Source organism: Heptranchias perlo, chromosome 37 (assembly GCF_035084215.1).
Source record: "Heptranchias perlo isolate sHepPer1 chromosome 37, sHepPer1.hap1, whole genome shotgun sequence".
NCBI classification, from domain to species: Eukaryota; Metazoa; Chordata; class Chondrichthyes; order Hexanchiformes; family Hexanchidae; genus Heptranchias; species Heptranchias perlo.
Window position 1 is genome coordinate 16225291 of NC_090361.1, and position 20346 is coordinate 16245636.

At 43.9% G+C, this 20346-nt stretch overlaps 1 protein-coding gene across 6 annotated transcripts in view; it reads left to right on the forward strand.

Moving 5' to 3' along the window:
• mvb12a (multivesicular body subunit 12A) overlaps nt 1-20346 on the forward strand; it is a 44018-nt gene that overhangs the window by 18373 nt on the left and 5299 nt on the right. For 5 of the 6 annotated variants that reach the window (XM_067973188.1, XM_067973187.1, XM_067973186.1 and 2 more), the window contains exons 2-7: nt 6141-6301; nt 8189-8287; nt 9290-9386; nt 16799-16928; nt 17549-17686; nt 18056-18159. In XM_067973188.1, coding sequence (XP_067829289.1) covers nt 6206-6301; nt 8189-8287; nt 9290-9386; nt 16799-16928; nt 17549-17686; nt 18056-18159 — 664 coding nt within the window. In that variant the 5' untranslated portion in view covers nt 6141-6205. The remainder of the gene's footprint in view (nt 1-6140; nt 6302-8188; nt 8288-9289; nt 9387-16798; nt 16929-17548; nt 17687-18055; nt 18160-20346) is intronic. The other variant, XM_067973192.1, reaches the window with a different exon arrangement.

The window sequence follows — 20346 nt, forward strand, 5'->3', positions numbered from 1 at the left end:
TCCAACAACACTCTAAGCTCGATACCATCTAGGACAAAGCAGTCTGCTTGATTGGCACCCCATCCACCACCCTAAACATTCACTCCCTTCACCGGCGCACTGTGGTTGCAGTGTGTACCGTCTATAGGATGCACATCAGTAACTCGCCAAGGCTTCTTCGACAGCACCTCCCAATTCCACGACCTTTACCACCTAGAAGGACAAGGACAAGGGCAGCAGGCACATGGGAACAACACCACCTGTATGTTCCCCTCCAAGTCACACACCATCCCGACTTGGAAATATATCGCCATTCCTTCATTGTCAGTGGGTCAAAATCCTGGAACTCCCTTCCTAACAGCACTGTGGGAGAACCTTCACCACATGGACTGCAGTGGGTCAAGAAGGTGGCTCACCACCACCTTCTCAAGGACAATTAGGGATGGGCAATAAATGCTGGCCTTGTCATGAATGAATTTTTAAAAAATGCCCTGAGGACATGAAAGATGCTGTATAAATGCAAGTTCTTCCTTAATTGGAGGCCACTTCCTGATTTTAAAAAAAATATATATTCTCATCTTTTTGTGTTTTAGTTTCTTAATCCATTTACAAATAATATGAATGGTCATTTGGGTGAGGTATTGGACATATCTGTTGCCTGTGGAACTGTACCCCAGCATGGATCAATGCTTTCAGGTGCGGGAGGGTAGTTAGGACTGGTGTTATCCCAACACCCAAAATGACTGGAAACACTATTTTATACATTGAAATGATTTGTTTTCCATTTTAAGTTTGGTGGAGGTTTATTGGCGGGAATATCGCAGTGGGTTAGTGATGGGTAGTCAAGCCCTGCTTGTGTAATATGAGATGAGTAGTGATACTCGTCTTTGTTCTACCAGCTGATACTGCAAGTACCTTAGCTTCTATCTCAGCAGTAACCTGATTTTTGAGATAGATATATATGAGCTGCAGTGACTGCTAACGCAGCTGTTGATTCGTGGTTACTGAGTCCCAGTGTGTTCTGCGAAGAATGACTTCACTGTTGCCGGTTTGTGGTTTAAAATTTTCCAAAGAATCTTGACTCCTCGAAGAAAGATCTTTCTTTCTTGATGATCCAACAATGTGCAGAATTTTTCTCTGCTGTTACAAGATGCGATAGAGGCCAGCCACGCTGAAGTCATAATTCACGGAAATACACTCCCATGAAGACATGGAGATGGTGTTGTCTTCGTTAGTGAAAAGATGTAAGGAATCTTACAACACCAGGTTATAGTCCAACAGTTTTATTTGAAAATCACAAGCTTTCGGAGTTTACCTCCTTCGTCAGGTGAGTGAGTGAAGCATGCACCAGACCAGGAGTGAGTCATGCTTCACTCACTCGCCTGACGAAGGAGGTAAACTCCGAAAGCTTGTGATTTTCAAATAAAACTGTTGGACTATAACCTGGTGTTGTAAGATTCCTTACATTTGTCCACCCCAGTCCATCACCGGCATCTCCACATCATTAGTGAAAAGAGTGCAGGGTTGTGAGCAGGATTTCTCCGCAGTGCGGCTGCAGTGTTTCAGCCATACCACTCCTACCTCACTTCCAAAACGACTTTGCCCTGCGCCTGCCTTCGAGAGCACCTAAAACTGTCTTTGTGCTTTCGTTCTTCCTCTATCTCCCTCCTTCCCAAATCCCTTCACTTCCTATTCAGTGTCTCTCGCTCTCGTGATGCGCTATGGGATATTTGTCTATATAAAGAGTGATATATTGTCGCGGATGTATGAGATAATGGTCTGGAGGTGGAGGGAGGGGAGGGGCATTGACTGTTGAAGACACTTGTGTATTGCACAATACCTGTGCTAATACCAACATATCTCAAAGCATCGGTCTTGCGTGCCTGGTGGCTTTCCCGAAGTGTAGTCGTCAGATTTACACAGCCACTTGTAAGATCCATTTTTAAAAAAAAAAGTCTACCTAGTTACTGGCTTTAATTGATTCCCACACGTTTAGTTAGGGGATGCTGCAGCTGAATAGGACCCGGGTGTTGGGAGCTGCTGACAACAGCACAGGCCTTGCACAATGTTAGAGCTGTGAATGTTCTCTCTGGGATTGCAATAAAGTTTTTCTTCACATTTGTTCTCGGGATGTGGGCGATGCTGGCAAGACTGCTTTTATTGCCTTATCCATAGTTGCCCTGAGAAAGTGGTGTTGGGTTGCCTTCTTGAACCACTGCAGTCCTTGTGGTGATGGTATTTGGCAGGGAATTTCTGGGTATTGACCCAGCAACAACGAAGGAACAGCGATTACATGCTTAAGTCAGGATGATGTGCCTTTGAGGGGGATCATGGGAGCCGAAGGTGCTCCCATGACATTGCTGCTCTTGTCCTTCTCCGTGTTTAAGCTCGTGGGGAGAGAGAGAGAGAGAGATATGGTATCAAAGTAACCGTAATAGTGCACACAGTGCACTGGTGATGGGAGGGAGCAGGTATCAAGGTCAGGGGCACCAATCAAGCAAAAGCTCAGTCCTGCATGGTGTCTATCTTGTGTGGCTGCACCCTTCCTGGCAAGCAGTGAGTATTTCATCCCACTCCTGACTTGAGCCTTTAGGGAGTGCAATGGAATACTCTCCACTCGCTTAGATGTGTAATGATAAGCCATTGAAATTTTCATTTTATGTCCATTTGAACTGTGGAAAAACATCAAACTCTGACTTTCTCCAGAGATCGTTTTGAGCTGTTGTATCATTAGAGTGAAGTACTGCAGGATACTAGTTTGCCACCGGCGGGAGTAGTGATCTGAGGTGATAAATTGAAGAGGATCACCCAAAGAGCATATTGACACAATAAAATGTATTGGCTTGTGTTTTTCCCCCTTGTCCCCATGGTGTTTTGATGCCAATATACTGGACAAGCCTGATGACAACATTGGAAAAAGGCAGCCTCCCTATCCCTGGGGAGGGATAACAGCCAGAAGGGTGCATTTTGATTCAATTGTGTGGTCACATTTCAATAACAAAATATTTTATTTGCTATAGACTTGAAGTCTTTCTTTAAAAATTTTTAACTTTAAAAAATAAACTTTTTTCTTGCCCTCTTTTTACAGGTGACCCATATTAAAGGCCAGCTTGGTGTTTGTTGCTATGGATATAGTCTTGGTATTTGCTTTGATGGGTAACTGCTGTGCCTGGTGAGCTGTTGAGCCATACAGACCCCAAAGACTCCTAGTTCAATCCCTATCATGCTGAGTTGGCTGATTTCAGCAGATGCTGTATTTTACCCTCCGTACCCTCGGGCTAGGGAGCAGAAATATCGGACGGGATCCCTGCTCCTGATTGCTGTCCAGTGACCCCTACTAGACACCTTATGGATACCAGCTAAGGATAGAGATCAGGCTTGACTGTGATGCCTCCAATATTCAAATAACTTGTCCGGGCTTACACATGATAATTGGTCTTTTGGCCAGAGGGCAGCCATTGCCTATGGAGCCAAAGCTCTGGAATGACCACTTTCATGAGAGAAAGGAATAGGATGGGGGAGAGGAGGCAAATTGAAGGAAAGAGAAGGAATTGTAACCTTATAAAAGACATCTCAAATTCGTAAGATGGTGGTTGCCCTTCTGATCCCACTTGTCACTTTGAACTGCCTGTTCCTTTCTCTCTACCCACAGACAACTCCCCAGAGAAGAGGACATCAGGCTGCTAGCTTTCCCTGTGCCTATCACAAGCACATCCTCCCATCCTCTATTAGCCTTTATTGCAAGGGGGTTGGAGTATAAAAGTAAGGTGGTTATGCTGCTGTTAACTGGGGCTTTGGTGAGACCACATCTAGAGTACTGTATACAGTTTTGGTCTCCTCACCTAAGGGAGGATATAGTTGCCTTAGAGAGGGTGCAATGAACATAAGAACATAAGAACATAAGAAATTGGAGCAGGAGTAGGCCAATCGGCCCCTCGAGCCTGCTCCGCCATTCAATAAGATCATGGCTGATCTGATCCCAACCACAAATCTAAAGAACACAAGAAGTCGGAGCAGGACCCGGCCACATAGCCCCTGGGCCCTCTCCGCCACCCACAGGGCATTGACCGATCCGAACTCAGCTTCATGTCCAATTTCCTGCCCGCTCCCCATAACCCCTAATTCCCTTTACTTCTAGGAAACTGTCTATTTCTGTTTTAAATTTATCTAATGATGTAGCTTCCACAGCTTCCTGGGGCAGCAAATTCCACAGACCGACCACCCTCTGAGTGAAGAAGTTTCTCCTCATCTCAGTTTTGAAAGAGCAGCCCCTTATTCTAAGATTATGCCCCCTAGTTCTAGTTTCACCCATCTTTGGGAACATCCTTACTGCATCCACCCGATCAAGACCCTTCACAATCTTATATGTTTCAATAAGATCGCCTCTCATTCTTCTGAACTCCAATGAGTAGAGTCCCAATCTACTCAACCTCTCCTCAAATGTCCGCCCCCTCATCCCCGGGATTAACCGAGTGAACCTTCTTTGTACTGCCTCGAGAGCAAGTATGTCTTTTCTTAAGTATGGAGACCAAAACTGTATGCAGTATTCCAGGTGCGGTCTCACCAATACCTTATATAACTGCAGCAATACCTCCTTGTTTTTATATTCTATCCCCCTAGCAATAAAAGCCAACATTCCGTTGGCTTTCTTGATCACCTGCTGCACCTGCATACCAACTTTTTGATTTTCTTGCACTAGGACCCCCAGATCCCTTTGTACTGCAGTACTTTCCAGTCTCTCGCCATTAAGAAAATAACTTGCTCTCTGATTTTTCCTGCCAAAGTGCATAACCTCACATTTTCCAATATTATATTGCATCTGCCAAATCTCCGCCCACTCACCCAGCCTGTCTATATCCCCTTGCAGGTTTTTTATGTCCTCCTCACTCTCTACTTTCCCTCCCATCTTTGTATCATCTGCAAATTTTGATATGTTGCACTCGGTCCCCTCCTCCAAATCGTTAATATAGATTGTAAAGAGTTGGGGACCCAGCACCGACCCCTGTGGAACACCACTGGTTACTGGTTGCCAGTCCGAAGGTTCACTAGATTGATACCTGGGACAAGAGGGTTGTCCTATGAGGCAAGATTGAGTAGAATGAGTTTATATTCGTTGGAGTTTAGAAGAATGAGAGGTGATCTCATTGAAACATATATGATTCTGAGGGGGCTTGACAGGGTAGAGGCTGTTTCCTCTGGCTGGAGAGTCTAGACCTAGGGGTCATAGTCTCAAGGTAAGGGGGTGGCCATTTAAGACTGAGATGAGGAAAAATTTCTTCACTCAGAGGGTTGTGAATATTTGGAATTCTCTACCCCCTAAGGGCTGTGGATGCTCAATCATTGAGTATATCCAAGACTGAGATCGATGGATATTTAGACACTTTTTAGGGAATCAAGGGATATGGGGGTAGGGCGTGAAAGTGGCGTTGAGGTAGATCAGCCATGATCTTGAATGGCGGAGCAGGCTCGATGGGCCGTATGGCCTACTCCTGCTCCTAGTTCTTATGTTCTTATGCAGAGAGCTGCCCAGGGTGACCTGTCCTTTTATGAATGGAGAAATTCTCAATCCTCTTTCACTATGTTATGTAATGCATTGAAACATGAACCCATTGCCCCATTTTATTACCCCTTGAATGCACAACTTGTACTTTCTGTCCCCACCACCCCCCCCCCCCCCCTGCTCCAAGGCTTTTTGTATTCTGGTAGCTAGAACTGATGACCTGTACCATATTTCAGAGGATCATGGAATGTTACAACACAGAAATGGGTCATTGGACCCCATTTTTCTTCATGAGCCACCTTGTCTAATCCCATTCTCCTGCTCGCTCCTCATGCCCTCCCTCACCAGCATCATCAAAAAAACAGATTATCTGGTCATTGAACTTTTTTTTTAATTTGAGGGACCTTTCTTTGTACAAGTTGGCTGCTGCATTTGTATACATAACAGTGACATTGTAAAGAGCTTCAGGATGTTCTGATGTGATAAGGTGCTGTATAAATGCCGGCTTGTTTTTTTTTTCCTTCAAACAACTATCGAATTCGCTTTTTAAAAGAACTGTTGGACTTTGCTTCAACAACACTTTGTGACAAGAGAATTCTAGAAAGAATTTTTTTCCTCCCTAACCTCCTCCTTTAATTCTTTTGTTTCCATTTGATCTTAGTGAAAGGCCTGAGAGTTGATGAAGCAGTGATTGGCGACTAGGACTTATCTTGTGCCCTGTTCCAGATGGCTGCACCTGAGACCAATGATCCAAACTGCTATCCTCTAACTGGGGTAGGCTGGGCCTCAAACCAGAACACCTGTCCAAAGGAATATCAACTGGTACGTCTGCATGTTTGATTATATTACAATAATCCTGAGTTCTCATTTCCCCTGGCATTTTTTTGGAAGGAGTGGATACGAAAAGCTACCTGACCCTTTGTAAACTACAAATGGGACTAGAATTCCTATTTGGTATCATCACTGGGCTTTCAATAAAGTGTATTAATGAATGTGTGCGATTTTCTTAACGTATCCACTTGGACTGTGGAAAAATAGCCACTTGCGAGTATTTGGTTCTGAGTCTGAACGTTGTGGGACTTGAGCATATAATCTAGACTGATGGCTCAGTGCAGTACTGAGGGAGTGCTGCATTGTCAGAGGTGCCATCCTTTGGATGAGACATTAAACCGAGGCTCCATCTGCATATTCTGGTGATTTAGTTGGGTGTTAAAGAGTGGATAAATGTGAGTAGAACTATTTGCTCGGGTGGAGGATACACGTGGACATGGATTGGTTGGGTCGAATGGCCTGTTTCCGTGTTCTAACTTCTGTGTATTCCGTGGCATTCTTCAAAAAAGATGAGAGTTCTCCCAGTGTCCGGGTCAACATTCTTCCAAAATTCTGTAGAAAGAAAAATTGTGCCTAAAGGGTGTCAAATGTGACTTCCTCCTCAAAAAGAAATGGAGAGCAGGATAAATCAGAAAATTATAGATTAGTCAGTCTTAATTCAGTTTTTTTTCATTCTCAGGATGTGGGTCTTACTGGCAAGGCTGGAGTTTATTGCTCAACCCTATTTGCCCCTTGAGATGGTGGTAGGCCTTCTTGAACCACTGCAGTCTGTGTGGCAAAGGTACTCTCTCAATGCTGTTAGGGAGAGAGTTCAAGGATTTTGACCCAGCGATGATGAAGGAACGGCTGGGATGGTGTGTGACTTGGAGAGGAACTTGGAGGTGATGGTGTTCACGTGCATCTGCTGCTAGATGGTGGAGGTCACGGGTTTGGGAGGTGCTGCCGAAGAAGCCTTGGTGATTTGCTGCAGTGCATCCTGTAGATAGTACACACTGCAGCCACAGTGCGCTGGTGATGGAGGGAGTGGTTGTTTAAGCTAGTGGTTGAGGTGTCGATCAAGTAGCTGCTTTGTCCTGGACGGTGTTGAGCTTCTTGAATGTTGTTGCAGCTACAACCATCCAGGCACGTGGAGAGTATCCCATCACACTCCTGATTTATGCCTTGTAGTTGGTGGAGAGGCTTTGAGCAGTCAGGAGGTGAATTGTTGGTAAACTACTAAAGTCTATGATAAGGAATGAAGTTACTAAGCACAAGGAACTAATCAGGGCCAGTCAGCACAGTTTTCTAAAAGACAGATAGTGTTTGATCAACCATAGAATTCTTTGAAGAAATAACAAGAAAGGATAAAGGAAATGCAGTGGATGTGGCTTATATGGATTTTCAAAAAACATTTGTTAAGGTATAATGTAAGAAACTTATGGCAAAGATGGAATTAAGGGGAGCATGGATAGAGAGGTGGTTAGAGGGAAAAGTGAAGTCTACGAGTCAAAGGAAGTTTCTCAGACTAGAAAGGTGTGGTGAGGGGTGTCCCACAACTGAACCAAGCCGTGGGACCATACCCTAGCATGAATCATCGCTTTAAGGAGAGGAGGAGGAGTAAACAGAGAAAATTCAAGGAGGAAGAAAAGAAAACAATATTTCTGATACATGTATAGTAGTTTGTTTCCTTTATTTTATATTCAAACATTTTGGCCAGGAAATTGCCGCTGCTGATTCTATATAAACTGCTCCATTGTGTGAGCTAAAGGTAAAATTTCATGTATATCTAGCAGGATTCTTTCTTGTGATTGCCTTTTGTATCACTTGCTCCAAATTATGAGAACCATTAGACATTAAACCCACTCCTGTTATCTGATTACGTATTCTTTGTCATTCTAGATCACTGCAACTGCAGATGGGTCCTCTGCAAACTTTGCAAAGGGCTTTAGCCAGAAATCCGGCTGTTACCTGTGTGTCAGCTCCTTGCTGATTAAAGAGGTAGGTTCATAAAACACTCCCACAGGATGAGGGAGATACTGGAAGACTGCCTGTCAGCAGCCCCTGGTATGGAACAAAGAATTGCTACATTTCAAAAGATTGTAAATGGTACAAGAGTTCACATTAGTTCAACTGCAAGAAACCTTTTATAAATAGGGGACTTCCGACTCTAGTCTCATTTATCTTGTGCTCTCTCCACTCCTTTTCTTCCCCCATCCCCCCACTTCTCCACACACCCCTGTATTACAAAATTTGAGACACTTTGCTGTGGCAACAGTGACTAAAAGAACAGGGAATCATAAAAATATAACAGCGCCCTCCCCACCCCACATGGCTCAGGGAGTGAATGCCTCACCTTCTGCAGCACTGACCAAATGATTTCTGGTTTGATCCATGGGCTGAGTTACCGCTCTCCACTGGGGTCATGGTGGCGGTCCCACAATTGGCCTCTGTATTCCCAGGCTATGGAGGGGGGGAAATCTGTCTGGATTCCCGTTTCCTGACCTCTGTCCAGTGATCCTTGCCGTATATTTGAAAGTATATTACTTTGGTTGTCGGATTCCAGATATCATTGGAGTCACCTGCAACATACCAGCAGTTGAATATCTTGCTGGGCGTGCACGAGAAGTGGTCATCAGGGAGGAGAAGGGTACTGGAAGCTTGGTGTCACAGGGAAGGACGTGGGTGGTTCCGAGCGGAAGTGGCTCTGGAAGAGCGGTGTCGCTGGGGAGGAGCCAGCACCTACTGGGGAGGGGCCAGCATCTTCTGGGGAGAAAATTTGAAGGACAGATCACAAAATTACACTAATGGAAGCCCCAAAATTTCAGTTGTGTATATATAATGAGATTAACTCTTCCACAACTCTGAGTTATGATAATGAGACTTATCTGTAACTCATGGTTATGGTGCCCAGGATATCAATAAAACATCAGTTTTCGAAATGCCATCTGTGCAAATTGTTGAGACAAAATAATGATTTAATGTTGATGCTGTGCTCTGCAGAATCCTCAGGGAGACATTGTGGCAGATATCCAGCTGCTTCCTGATAAAAGCCCATTACCATCAGGGTTTGCGTTCATTGGTGAATTCCTAGATTCAAGTAAGTATTTCCAGTTACACAGTCGTAAGGTTGTTGCAATGTGGGGTTCTCATGGATCTCAGAACCTCTCGTTAGGTATGAGGCGCAAGTTGGCTGTGGTTGATTGGGGAACTACATTAAAAGGTATGACGGTAGATAGGCAATGGCTAGCATTTAAAGAATTGATACATAATATGCAACAAATATATATTCCTTTTAGGGTACAAAAACCCAACAGGAAAAGTGGTCCAACCATGGCTAACAAGAGAATTAAAGATAGTATTAAATCAAAGGAAGAGGCATATAAAGTTGCCAGAAAAAACAGTAAGCCTGAAGATTGACAGTATTTTAGAATTCAGCAAAGGAGGACCGGGAAATTGATAAAGAAAGGGAAAATAGAATAGAGTAAACTAGCGAGAAACATAAAAACGGAACGTAAAAGCTTCTATAGATATGTAAAAAGGAAAAGACTGGCGAAGGCAAATGTGGATCTCTTACAGAAGGGAGAATTTATAATGGGGAATAAGGAAATGGCAGAGAAATTAAACAAGTACTTTGTGTCTGTCTTTATGGAAGAGGACACAAAAAACCTCCCAGAAATACTAGAGAACCAAGGACCTGGTGAGAATGAGGAACTGAAAGAAATTAGAATTAGTAAAATAAAATAGTACTAGAGAAATTAATGGGACTGAAAGTTGATAAATCCCAAGGATTTGATGATCTACATCCCAGGGTTTTGAAAGAAGTGGCTGTAGAGATAGTGGATGTATTGGTTGTCATCTTCCAAAATTCTATAGATTCTGGAACGGTTCCTGCAGTTTGGAGGGTGGCAAATGTAACCCCACTATTTAAGAAAGGAGGGAGAGAGAAAACAAGGAACTACAGACCTGTTGGCCTGACATCAGTAGTATGAAAAATGCTAGAATCTATTACAAAGGATATGATAACAGGACACTTAAAAAAAATAATAATAGGATTTGGCAGAGTCAACATGGATTTATGAAAGGGAAATCGTGTTTGACAAACTTATTGGAGTTCTTTGAGGATGTAACTAATGGAATAGATAAGGGGGAAACCAGTAGATGTGGTGTCTTTGGATTTTCAGAAGGCTTTTGATAAAGTCCCACACAGGAGGTTGGTGAACAAAGTTAGAGCACATGGAATTTGGGGTAATATACTGGCATCTTTTTAGGTTGGCAGTCTGTGACTAGTGGGGTACCGCAGGGATCGGTGCTTGGGCCCCAGCTATTCACAATCCATATCTGTGATTTGGATGAGGGGACCAAATGTAATATTTCCAAGTTTGCTGATGGCTCCAAATTAGGTGGGAATGTGAGTTTTGAGAAAGATGCAAAGAGGCTTCAAGGGGATATAGACAGGCTCAGTGAGTGGGCAGGAACATGGCAGATGAAATATAATGTGGAAAAATGTGAAGTTATCCACTTTGGTAGGAAAAACACAAATGCAGAGTATTTTTTAAATGGTGAGAGATTGGGAAATGTTGATGTTCAAAGGGACTTGGGTGTCCTTGTACATGAGTCACTGAAAGCTAACATACAAGAGGATTTGAGTACAGGAGTAAAGATGTCTTACTGCAATTATATAGGACCTTGGTGAGACCGCACCTGGAGTATTGTATACAATTTTGGTCTCCTTACCTAAGAAAGGATATACTTGCCATAGAGGGAGTGCAACGAAGGTTCACCAGACTGATTCCTGGGATGGCGGGATTGTCATATGAGGAGAGATTGAGTAGACTAGGCCTGTCTTCTCTAGAGTTTAGAAAAATGAGAGGTGATCTCATTGAAACGTACAAAATTCTAACAGGGCTCGACAGGTTAGATGCAGGGAGGATGTTTCCCCAGGCTGGGGAGTCGAGAACCAGGGGTCACAGTCTCAGAATAAGGGGTAGGCCATTTAGGATTGAGATGAGAAATTTCTTCACTCAGAGGGTGGTGAACCTTTGGAATTCTCTACCCTAGGGGACTGTGGAGGCTCAGTCATTGAGTACATTCAAAACAGAGATCGATAGATTTCTAGATATTAAAGGCATCAAGGGATATGGGGATAGTGCAGGAAAATGGTGTTGAGGTAGAAGATCAGCCATGATCTTGTTGAATGACGGAGCAGGCTCGAGGGGCTGGATGGCATACTCCTGCTCCTATTTCTTATATTCTTATGTTAGTCTAAAGGGATTAAGTGTTTAAATTTACTGGTTATAGTGATTCAAACACATCAAAGCCCATCACACTTTAAATCTGCCAGTGCAAGAAATCTGCACGCTTCTCAGTAACCTGAGATCAGAGATAATCAAAAAAGCACTTGCACATCTCTCAAAATTCTTCTCAAATCCCGGTTCTCCTTGTCTCCTTGCCTATTCCGATCTCTAGTTCTGTGTAAACTATAAACCCTCCATAAACTTGAGCTCATCCAAAGTTCTGCAGCCTGTATCCTAATTTGTACCAACTCCTGTTCATCCAACGCCCCTGTGCTCGCTAACCTACATCGGCTCCCGGTTCAGCAATACCTTTTTTTAATATTTCCATTCTTGTGTTCAAATCCCTCCCTATCTCTGTAGCCTCCTCCAGCCCTGCAATCATCCGAGATCTCTGCACTCCTCCAATTACAATTCTATGTCTGGCGTGCCTTGGCGCCTTTACCCTTTACATCTTAAGCGACAGACACTAAGAGATCGAAGTGTTCTGATTTAGGATTCATCCACCAATGAGAAAAATGGGCTAAAAATAACTGTTTCCAAATCTCTAGGCCCATGAAATCTAAATGGGTCAAAACAATGAGGAGGAATCATAAATGCAAATAGGGCTGTGCTGCCTGATTCCTGTGCTGGATTGTTGGGTCTTGGGGATTGTATGTGGTCCCTGGTACTAACGCTGCCGCACTATTTTCTAAGCTTGGTACGTTAAGGATATATAATTAGCTGAACGTATTTGTGTCTCTCACATCAGTCTACTCTCAATCATCAGCAAAGTGATGGGAAGGTGTCTTCGACAGTGCTATCAAGTGACACTTACTCACCAATAACCTGTTCACCGATGCTCAGTTTGGGTTCTGCCAGGACCACTCTACTCCAGACCTCATTACAGCCTTGGTCCAGACATGGACAAAAGAGCTGAATTCCAGAGGTGAGGTGAGAGTGACTGCCCTTGACATCAAGGCAGCATTTGACCGAGTGTGGCACCAAGGAGCCCTAGTAAAATTGAAGTCAATGGGAATCAGGGGGAAAACTCTCCAGTGGCTGGAATCATACCTAGCACAAAGGAAGATGGTAGTGGTTGTTGGTGGCCAATCATCTCAGCCCCAGGACATTGCTGCAGGAGTTCCTCAGGGCAGTGTCTTAGGCCCAACCATCTTCAGCTGCTTCATCAATGACCTTCCCTCCATCATAAGGTCAGAAATAGGGATGTTCTCTGATTGCGCAGTGTTAATTTCCATTCGTAACCCCTGAGATAATGAAGCAGTCCATGCCCGCATGCAGCAAGACCTGGACAACATCCAGGCTTGGGCTGATAAGTGGAAGTAACATTCGCGCCAGACAAGTGCGAGGCAAGAGAGAGTCTAACCACCTCCCCTTGACATTCAACGGCATTACCATCGCCGAATCCCCCACCATCAACTTCCTGGGGGTCACCATTGACCAGAAACTTAACTGGACCAGCCACATAGATACTGTGGCTACAAGAGCAGGTCAGAGGCTGGGTATTCTGCGGCAAGTCACTCACCTCCTGATGCCCCAAAGCCTTTCCACCATCTACAATGCACAAGTCAGGAGTGTAATGGAATACTCTCCACTTGCCTGGTTGAGTGTAGCTCCAACAACACTCGTGAAGCTCATCACCATCCAGGACAAAGCAGCCCGCTTGACTGACACCCATCCACCTCCCTAAACATTCACTCCTTTCACTACCAACGCACTGTGGCTGCAGTGTCTACAGGATGTACTGCAGCAACTCACTAAGGCTTCTTCGACAGCACCTCCCACCTAGAAGGACAAGAGCAGCAGGCACATGAGAACACCACCACTTGCACGTTCCCCTCCAAGTCACACACCATCCTGACTTGGAAATATATCGCCGCTCCTTCATCGTCGCTGGGTCAAAATCCTGGAACTCCCATCCTAACAGCACTGTGGGAGAACCTTCACCACATGGACAGCAACGGTTCAGGAAGACTGCTCACCGCCACCTTCTCGAGGGCAGTTTGGGATGGGGAATAAATGTTGGCTTTGCCAGCGATGCCTACATCCCATGAATGAATTTTTTTTAAAATGCCTGGGTACAATATAATATATATTTATCTGCTGTTCAATTTTGTTCGAACCAATAAGTGGCATTTGCCACAAAATAATCGTCACTTTCTGACCAGTACCCTTTTTACAAGGAGGGCACCAGTAAAACAACAGGCTCACAACCAACTAAAAGTGTGTGTGAGCTTAGAATATTCTTCTATTCTGACAGCGGTGCCCACCAATCGTGAAACGCTTTGAGAACCGGCTAGCACTGCGTGATCCTGCTCCAGAGTCACCGGGCACATCTGAGTCCTCGGAAGAGGAGTGGCATTTAGAAGACCGCCCCTCTCCCATGTCTATTTTGTGAATCCTGCATCTGTAGAGGGCTCTTTCGCTAGACCCAGGAGCAGACCGACCGGGAGATCCTCCAAGCTTTTTTTTTTTTCCCCCCTCCCCCACCCAAAGGTGACCAAAGATGAGGAGCGTAGGTGAGAAGTGCAGCCAGAACCTTATGAGCAGCCCCTTTGGATAGTCAAACAAGGCTGCAACCTGTGGCAGTGCACATATACATGATGGTTTTCTAGACCAATTTGTTGAGGAACCAACCAGAGAACAGGCGGTCCTAGACTGGGTATTGTGCAATGAGAAAGGATTAATTAACAATCTTGTTGTACGGGGTCCCTTAGGGAACAGCGACCATAACATGATAGAATTCCTCATTAAGATGGAGAGTGAAGTAGTTGAATTTGAAACTAGGGTCCTGAATCTAAATAAAAGAAATTACAAAAGTATGAGGTGCAAGTTGGCTATGATAGATTGGGGAACTTTACTAAAAGGGATGATGGTGGATAGGCAATGGCTAATATTTAAAGAACGTGTGCAGGAATTACAACAATTATTCATTCCTGTCTGGCGCAAAAACAAAACAGGAAAGGTGGCTCAACCGTGGCTTAAAGAAATTAGGGATCGTATTAGATCCAAAGAGGAGACACATAAAATTGCCAGAAAAAGCGGCAAGCCTGAGGATTGGGAGCAGTTCAGAATTCAGCAAAGGAGGACAAAGAGATTGATTAAGAGCGGAAAAATAGAGTATGAGAGTAAACTAGCAGGGAACATAAAAACTGACTGTAAAAGCTTCTATAAATATGTCAAGAGAAAAAGATTAGTGAAGACAAATATAGGTCCCTTACAGTCAGAAATGGGGGAAATTATAATGGGGAACAAAGAAATAGCAGAACAATTAAACATATACTTTGGTTCTGTCTTCACAAAGGAGGACACAAATAACCTGCCAGAAATGTTAGGGAACCAAGGGTCTAGTGAGAGGGAGGAACTGAAGGAAACCAGTATTAGTAAAAAAAAAAGTGCTAGGGAAATTAATGGGGCTAAAGGCTGACAAATCCCCAGGGCCTGATAATCCACATTCCAGAGTACTAAAGGAAGTGGCCCTGGAAATAGTGGATGCATTGGTGATCATCTTCCAAAATTCTATAGACTCTGGAACAGTTCCTACAGATTGGAGGGTGGCAAATGTAACCCCACTATTTAAAAAAGGAGGGAGAGAAAAAACAGGGAATTACAGACCAGTTAGCCTAACATCAGTAGTGGGGAAAATGCTAGAGTCTATCATAAAAGATGTGATAACAGAACACTTGGAGGGCATTAGTGGGATTGGACAAAGTCAGCATGGGTTTATGAAAGGGAAATCATGCTTAACAAATCTACTGGAGTTTTTTTGAGGATGTAATTAGTAGAATGGATAGGGGAGAACCAGTGGATGTGGTGTATTTGGATTTTCAGAAGGCTTTTGATAAGGTCCCACACAAGAGGTTAGTGTGCAAAATTAAAGCACATGGGATTGGGTGGGGGATATACTGGCATGGATTGAAAATTGGTTGACGGACAGGAAACAGACAGTAGGAATAAACTGGTCTTTTTCCGGGTGACAGGCAGTGATTAGTGGGGTACCGCAGGGATCAGTGCTTGGGCCCCAGCTATTCACAATATATATCAATGATTTGGATGAGGAAACTAAATGTAACATTTCCAAGTTTGCAGACAACACAAAGCTGGGGTGGAATGTGAGCTGTGAGGAGAATGCAAAGAGGCTCCAATGTGATTTAGACAAGTTGGGTGAATTGGCAAGAACATGGCAGATGCAGTATAATGTGGATAAATGTGAGGTTATCCACTTTGGTTGTAAAAACAGAAAGGCAGATTATTATCTGAATGGTGATAGATTGGGAAAAGGGGAGGTGCAACAAGACCTGGGTGTCCTTGTACACCAGTCGCTGAAAGTGAGCATTCAAGTGCAGCAAGCAGTTTGGAAGGCGAATGGTATGTTGGCCTTCATTGCAAGAGGATTTGAGTACAGGAGCAGGGATGTCTTCCTGCAGTTATACAGGGCTTTGGTGAGATCACATCTGGAGTATTATGTGCAGTTTTGGTCTCCTTATCTGAGGAAGGATATGCTTGGATGTCCATAGAGGGAGTGCAGCAAAGGTTTACCAGACTGATTCCTGGGATGGTAGGACTGACGTATGAGGAGAGATCAGGTCGACTAGGCCTATATTCACTTGTTTAGAAGAATGAGAGGTGATCTCATCGAAACATATAAAATTAAACAGGACTAGACAGACTGGATGCAGGGAAGATGTTCCCGATGTCTGGGAAGTCCAGAACCAGGGGTCACTGTTCTAAATGGCATACCCTGTATCCTGAGACTGAGATGAGGAGAAATTTCTTCACTGAGGGTGGTGAACCTATGGAATTCTCTACCACAGAAGGCAGTGGAGGCCAAGTCATTAGATGTATTCAAGAAGGAGATAGATATATTTCTTAATGCTAAAGGGATCAAGGGTTATGGGGAAAAAGCGGGAACAGGATACTGAGTTAGACGATCAGCCATGATCATTTTGAATGGTGGAGCAGGACCGAAGGACTGAATGGCCTACTCTTGCTTCTATTTTCTATGTTTCTATGAAGGTTTGTTTCATCCACTCCACAAGGGCACCCGGTTGGACTACTGACTGAGTGGCTCAGGAATTGTGCCGTGCAACACTCTTCGGCCCAAGACCCCAGTGGTACCAGGGTGGATTCCCGTATACAGGACTCTCTGCTGGGGACGTTCACCCCCTCTCCTCGTCGATTTGCAAGTTAAATAACAATTCCCCTCTTCTTTCTCTAGAAGTCACAGCATCTAAAAAGAAACGACTGTGCATTAAGAGGGTTCCATTCAGTGAGGCGGACACTGCTGTTTTTGATGTTAAACTGACCGGGAAAAGCAAGCAGATTGTGCCTTCGTACACGTGCATAGGGTAAGTAATGCCCACTGTCCTTATTGATACCACAGTGCCACGTTACATGCCAGACAATAAATTGCCCGTCGAGTGTATTTTTAGCACTGCTGAAGTAAATTTTCATGGTGTGGTGTGTAGGGTGTCAAATTGGAGCTTCTGTGAATTCAGTTCAGATTCAAATGTTCCCAGTTTCCTGACTGCAACATCTTCGATTTGCATCAGTCTGTCACCAGGAAGTGTGTTTAAACAAATACCTTCAGTTTGCAACCTAACCCTATTTAAAGGATCTGATTGTTGATCATAAATTGTCACCATGACTGGTCTAATTTATGTAACCTGGCTGAAAGGGGCTTTAGATAGTTAGAAACATCTGGCATTCTGTGCACTTTTATCAGGGGTGTATATTTATCATGTGCACGTCTGTGTGTTTATTGTATGTCTGTATTTACTGTGAGTGTCTACATATTTACCCTGCATACAACAGTTTGCATTTATTATGCATGTCTTGTCTATTTAATGCATGTCATCTGTGTATTTATTATGCGTGACTGTTTAGCGTGTCTGCGTATTTAGCGTGCGCGTGTCTGCGTATTTGGCGTGCGCGTGTCTGCGTATTTATTAGCTGTTGTTTTTTGCAGAGAGCTGAGTGGTTTTGTCATCTGGTGTAGAAAGGGGAGAGTGGCCAAGCCAAAACCACTGCCCAAGCCAAGAAGCATTGGTGTTGATATGAGAGGCCTGTCACTGGAGAATAAAAGCTCAAGGTGCTTATCTCAAGGGTAAATGCATTTTATAGAGAGAGGCGCGTTTTGGCTTTAGATTTTGATGCAGATTAAGAAAGATGGACGGTGGCAGCAGAACAAAGATAAAGTGGAGCAGTTTCATTTTCTGCTCTTTGACACTGCTGGATCCTTTTACAAAACTCCATCTGTTTTATATAACAATTAAATTCAGCTTTTGAATGTAATAAATGCTTTTAAACTTCAGAAAGATTTATACTGCAGAAAGAGCAAACTCAGACTCCACACTGCAGTGTGCTGCAGGACTGAGTCATGAGATATATGTCTGACTGGCATAAAGTGTGTAAATGTATTGTGGTTAAGTTTTAAAAGCTACATTTGAATCTCTCTCTCTTTAATTTCATGCAGCAAAAGGGAGGAACTTGACACACTCCCAAGACTCAGCAAGAGGCGGTCGAATCTGGAGCCCAAAGATGCAGTGTATAGCACGGAGAACATTTACGGGATCTCTGGTAACCCAACTAATGCATCGTGCCCACTGACCGTCAACCCACTCCTTCCCCTGAATGAGGGAAGTCAGTGGTAGAATCACCAAAGGGAGAGAGAACTTTATGCCTGGCGATTTTTTTAAAATTTTTTTTTTTCATTTCAGTTAAAACGTTGAAATGATGACTGAGTAAAACGCAACTGTAGGCCTCGGATGTGTAAGAGCCAGTAGAACTCACCGCACTTCAAGCAGTACACTAACGTACAAAACAGTTCTTTTGTGATGCTCTTCGTTCATCCCCTCCAGTTGCCACCCTTCCAACCAACTTTTAACCGCATTTATGTCCCCTGAGTGTTATACAGCTCAAACTGCTCTCTCCAGGCACAATCAAGTTTGGAAAGACTGAATCTATAATTATATTGCTGGGAGCTTTCCTCATAGGACATTTCATATACCCACCATTACACTTCAGTTTAATCCAGTACCCATCACTGTTCGACATGAGAATCCATTTAGGCTCAAGCCCTGAAAACTGGGATGGAACTATTGGATTCAAGGCCTTGAAAGTGAGACAATTAATTAGTATGTGATATTGATTTGCCTCTAATTGTGGGATCTCCCTGTGGTATATTGTATTTAATGTGCTGGCAACGTCTAGTGGTAAACATTAGTGCTACAGCAGTCTTTAGTTGTTGGCAGTTGTTCAATTTAAATGCCATTGGCCCTTTCTCTGGCAGCGCGACTAACACTGGGCATAGGGCTCGATCTGACTGTGCTGGGGTTGTTGGGTGAGACTGTCTTTTAAACATTCTACTCCAGCAGTGCTCCCAAATGGAAGCTCATTAAAGGAATACTCCAAATTAGACATTGAAACCCTACTAAATGGGACTTGGCAGTAACATTACAGGCTTGGTCCAGGTTCCTGATTGTCACACTCTGTGTCTAACACACATTTACTGGTCTGACTGTCCTTGCACCTCAGAGATTGGGGTCCAAATCCAGCCCAGACCGATGAGATGAAAGTCTCTCTCTGAAATGAGATTAGTCCGTCTCAATCCAGTCCTTCATAGTCTCCAACTAGTGTGGCAAATGAAAGTGGTGAGAGGGTACGTTTCAGAAGTTGGGGCTGAGACACCAGTGTTGGGGAAAGGTGGAAGGAGACTTACTCGGCAGCTGTCAGGGTTAATACAAATTTAAAAATGATTGAAATTATAATTGTACACTTATCCTTGTTACAACTCCCCGCTTCGGTCTCTCCACACTTCCCAGCCTTGTACGACAGCCAGCATTCTTTGTTATATAAATATCCATTTTAAATAGCCTCCCTTAATGGTGACAATCCCCTTGGGAAGCCTAGAATTTCACAGCACCTGAAATGAGGCATCGATTTGTCGTTGATGAAGTTGAGCCATGAGGGGACGGGGGTCATGAGTACCAACTGGGAGCTAAATAGTTTCACAGTCCATTCATTTACAAAACAGTCAATGGCAGCATCTCACACCTGGGTTTGGGGGGCAGGGGGATTGGGGGGGTTCTGGTTGGAGGTGGAAGGGACAGGGGTCTTTACGGTAGAGGACACTAAGAATATCCCAACACTGGACAAACAGGGGGCTCTAGGTGGGGAGGAGCTAAATACGATTAAAATTACTAAGGAATTGGTACTCAGTAAATTAATGGGACTCAAGGCGGATAAATCCCCTGGACCTGATGGCTTACATCCGAGGGTCTTGAGGGAAGTGGCAGTGGGGATTGTGGATGCTTTGGTAATAATTTTCCAAAATTCTCTGGACTCGGCAAAGATCCCGGCAGATTGGAAAACTGCTAATGTAACACCCTTATTTAAAAAGGGTAGTAGGCAGAAGGCTGGAAATTATAGACCAGTTAGCCTAACATCTGTGGTGGGTAAAATTTTGGAGTCTATTATTAAGGAGACAGTAGCAGAACATTTGGATAAACATAATTTAATAGGACAAAGTCAGCATGGCTTTACGAAGGGGAAGTCATATCTGACAAATTTGCTTGAGTTCTTTGAGGACATAACGTACAGGGTGGATAAAGGGGAACCAGTGGACATAGTGTATTTAGACTTCCAGAAGGCATTCGACAAGGTGCCACATAAAAGATTATTGCTCAAGATAAAGAATCACTGGATTGGGGGTAATATTCTGGCATGGGTGGAGGATTGGTTATCGAACAGGAAGCAGAGAGTTGG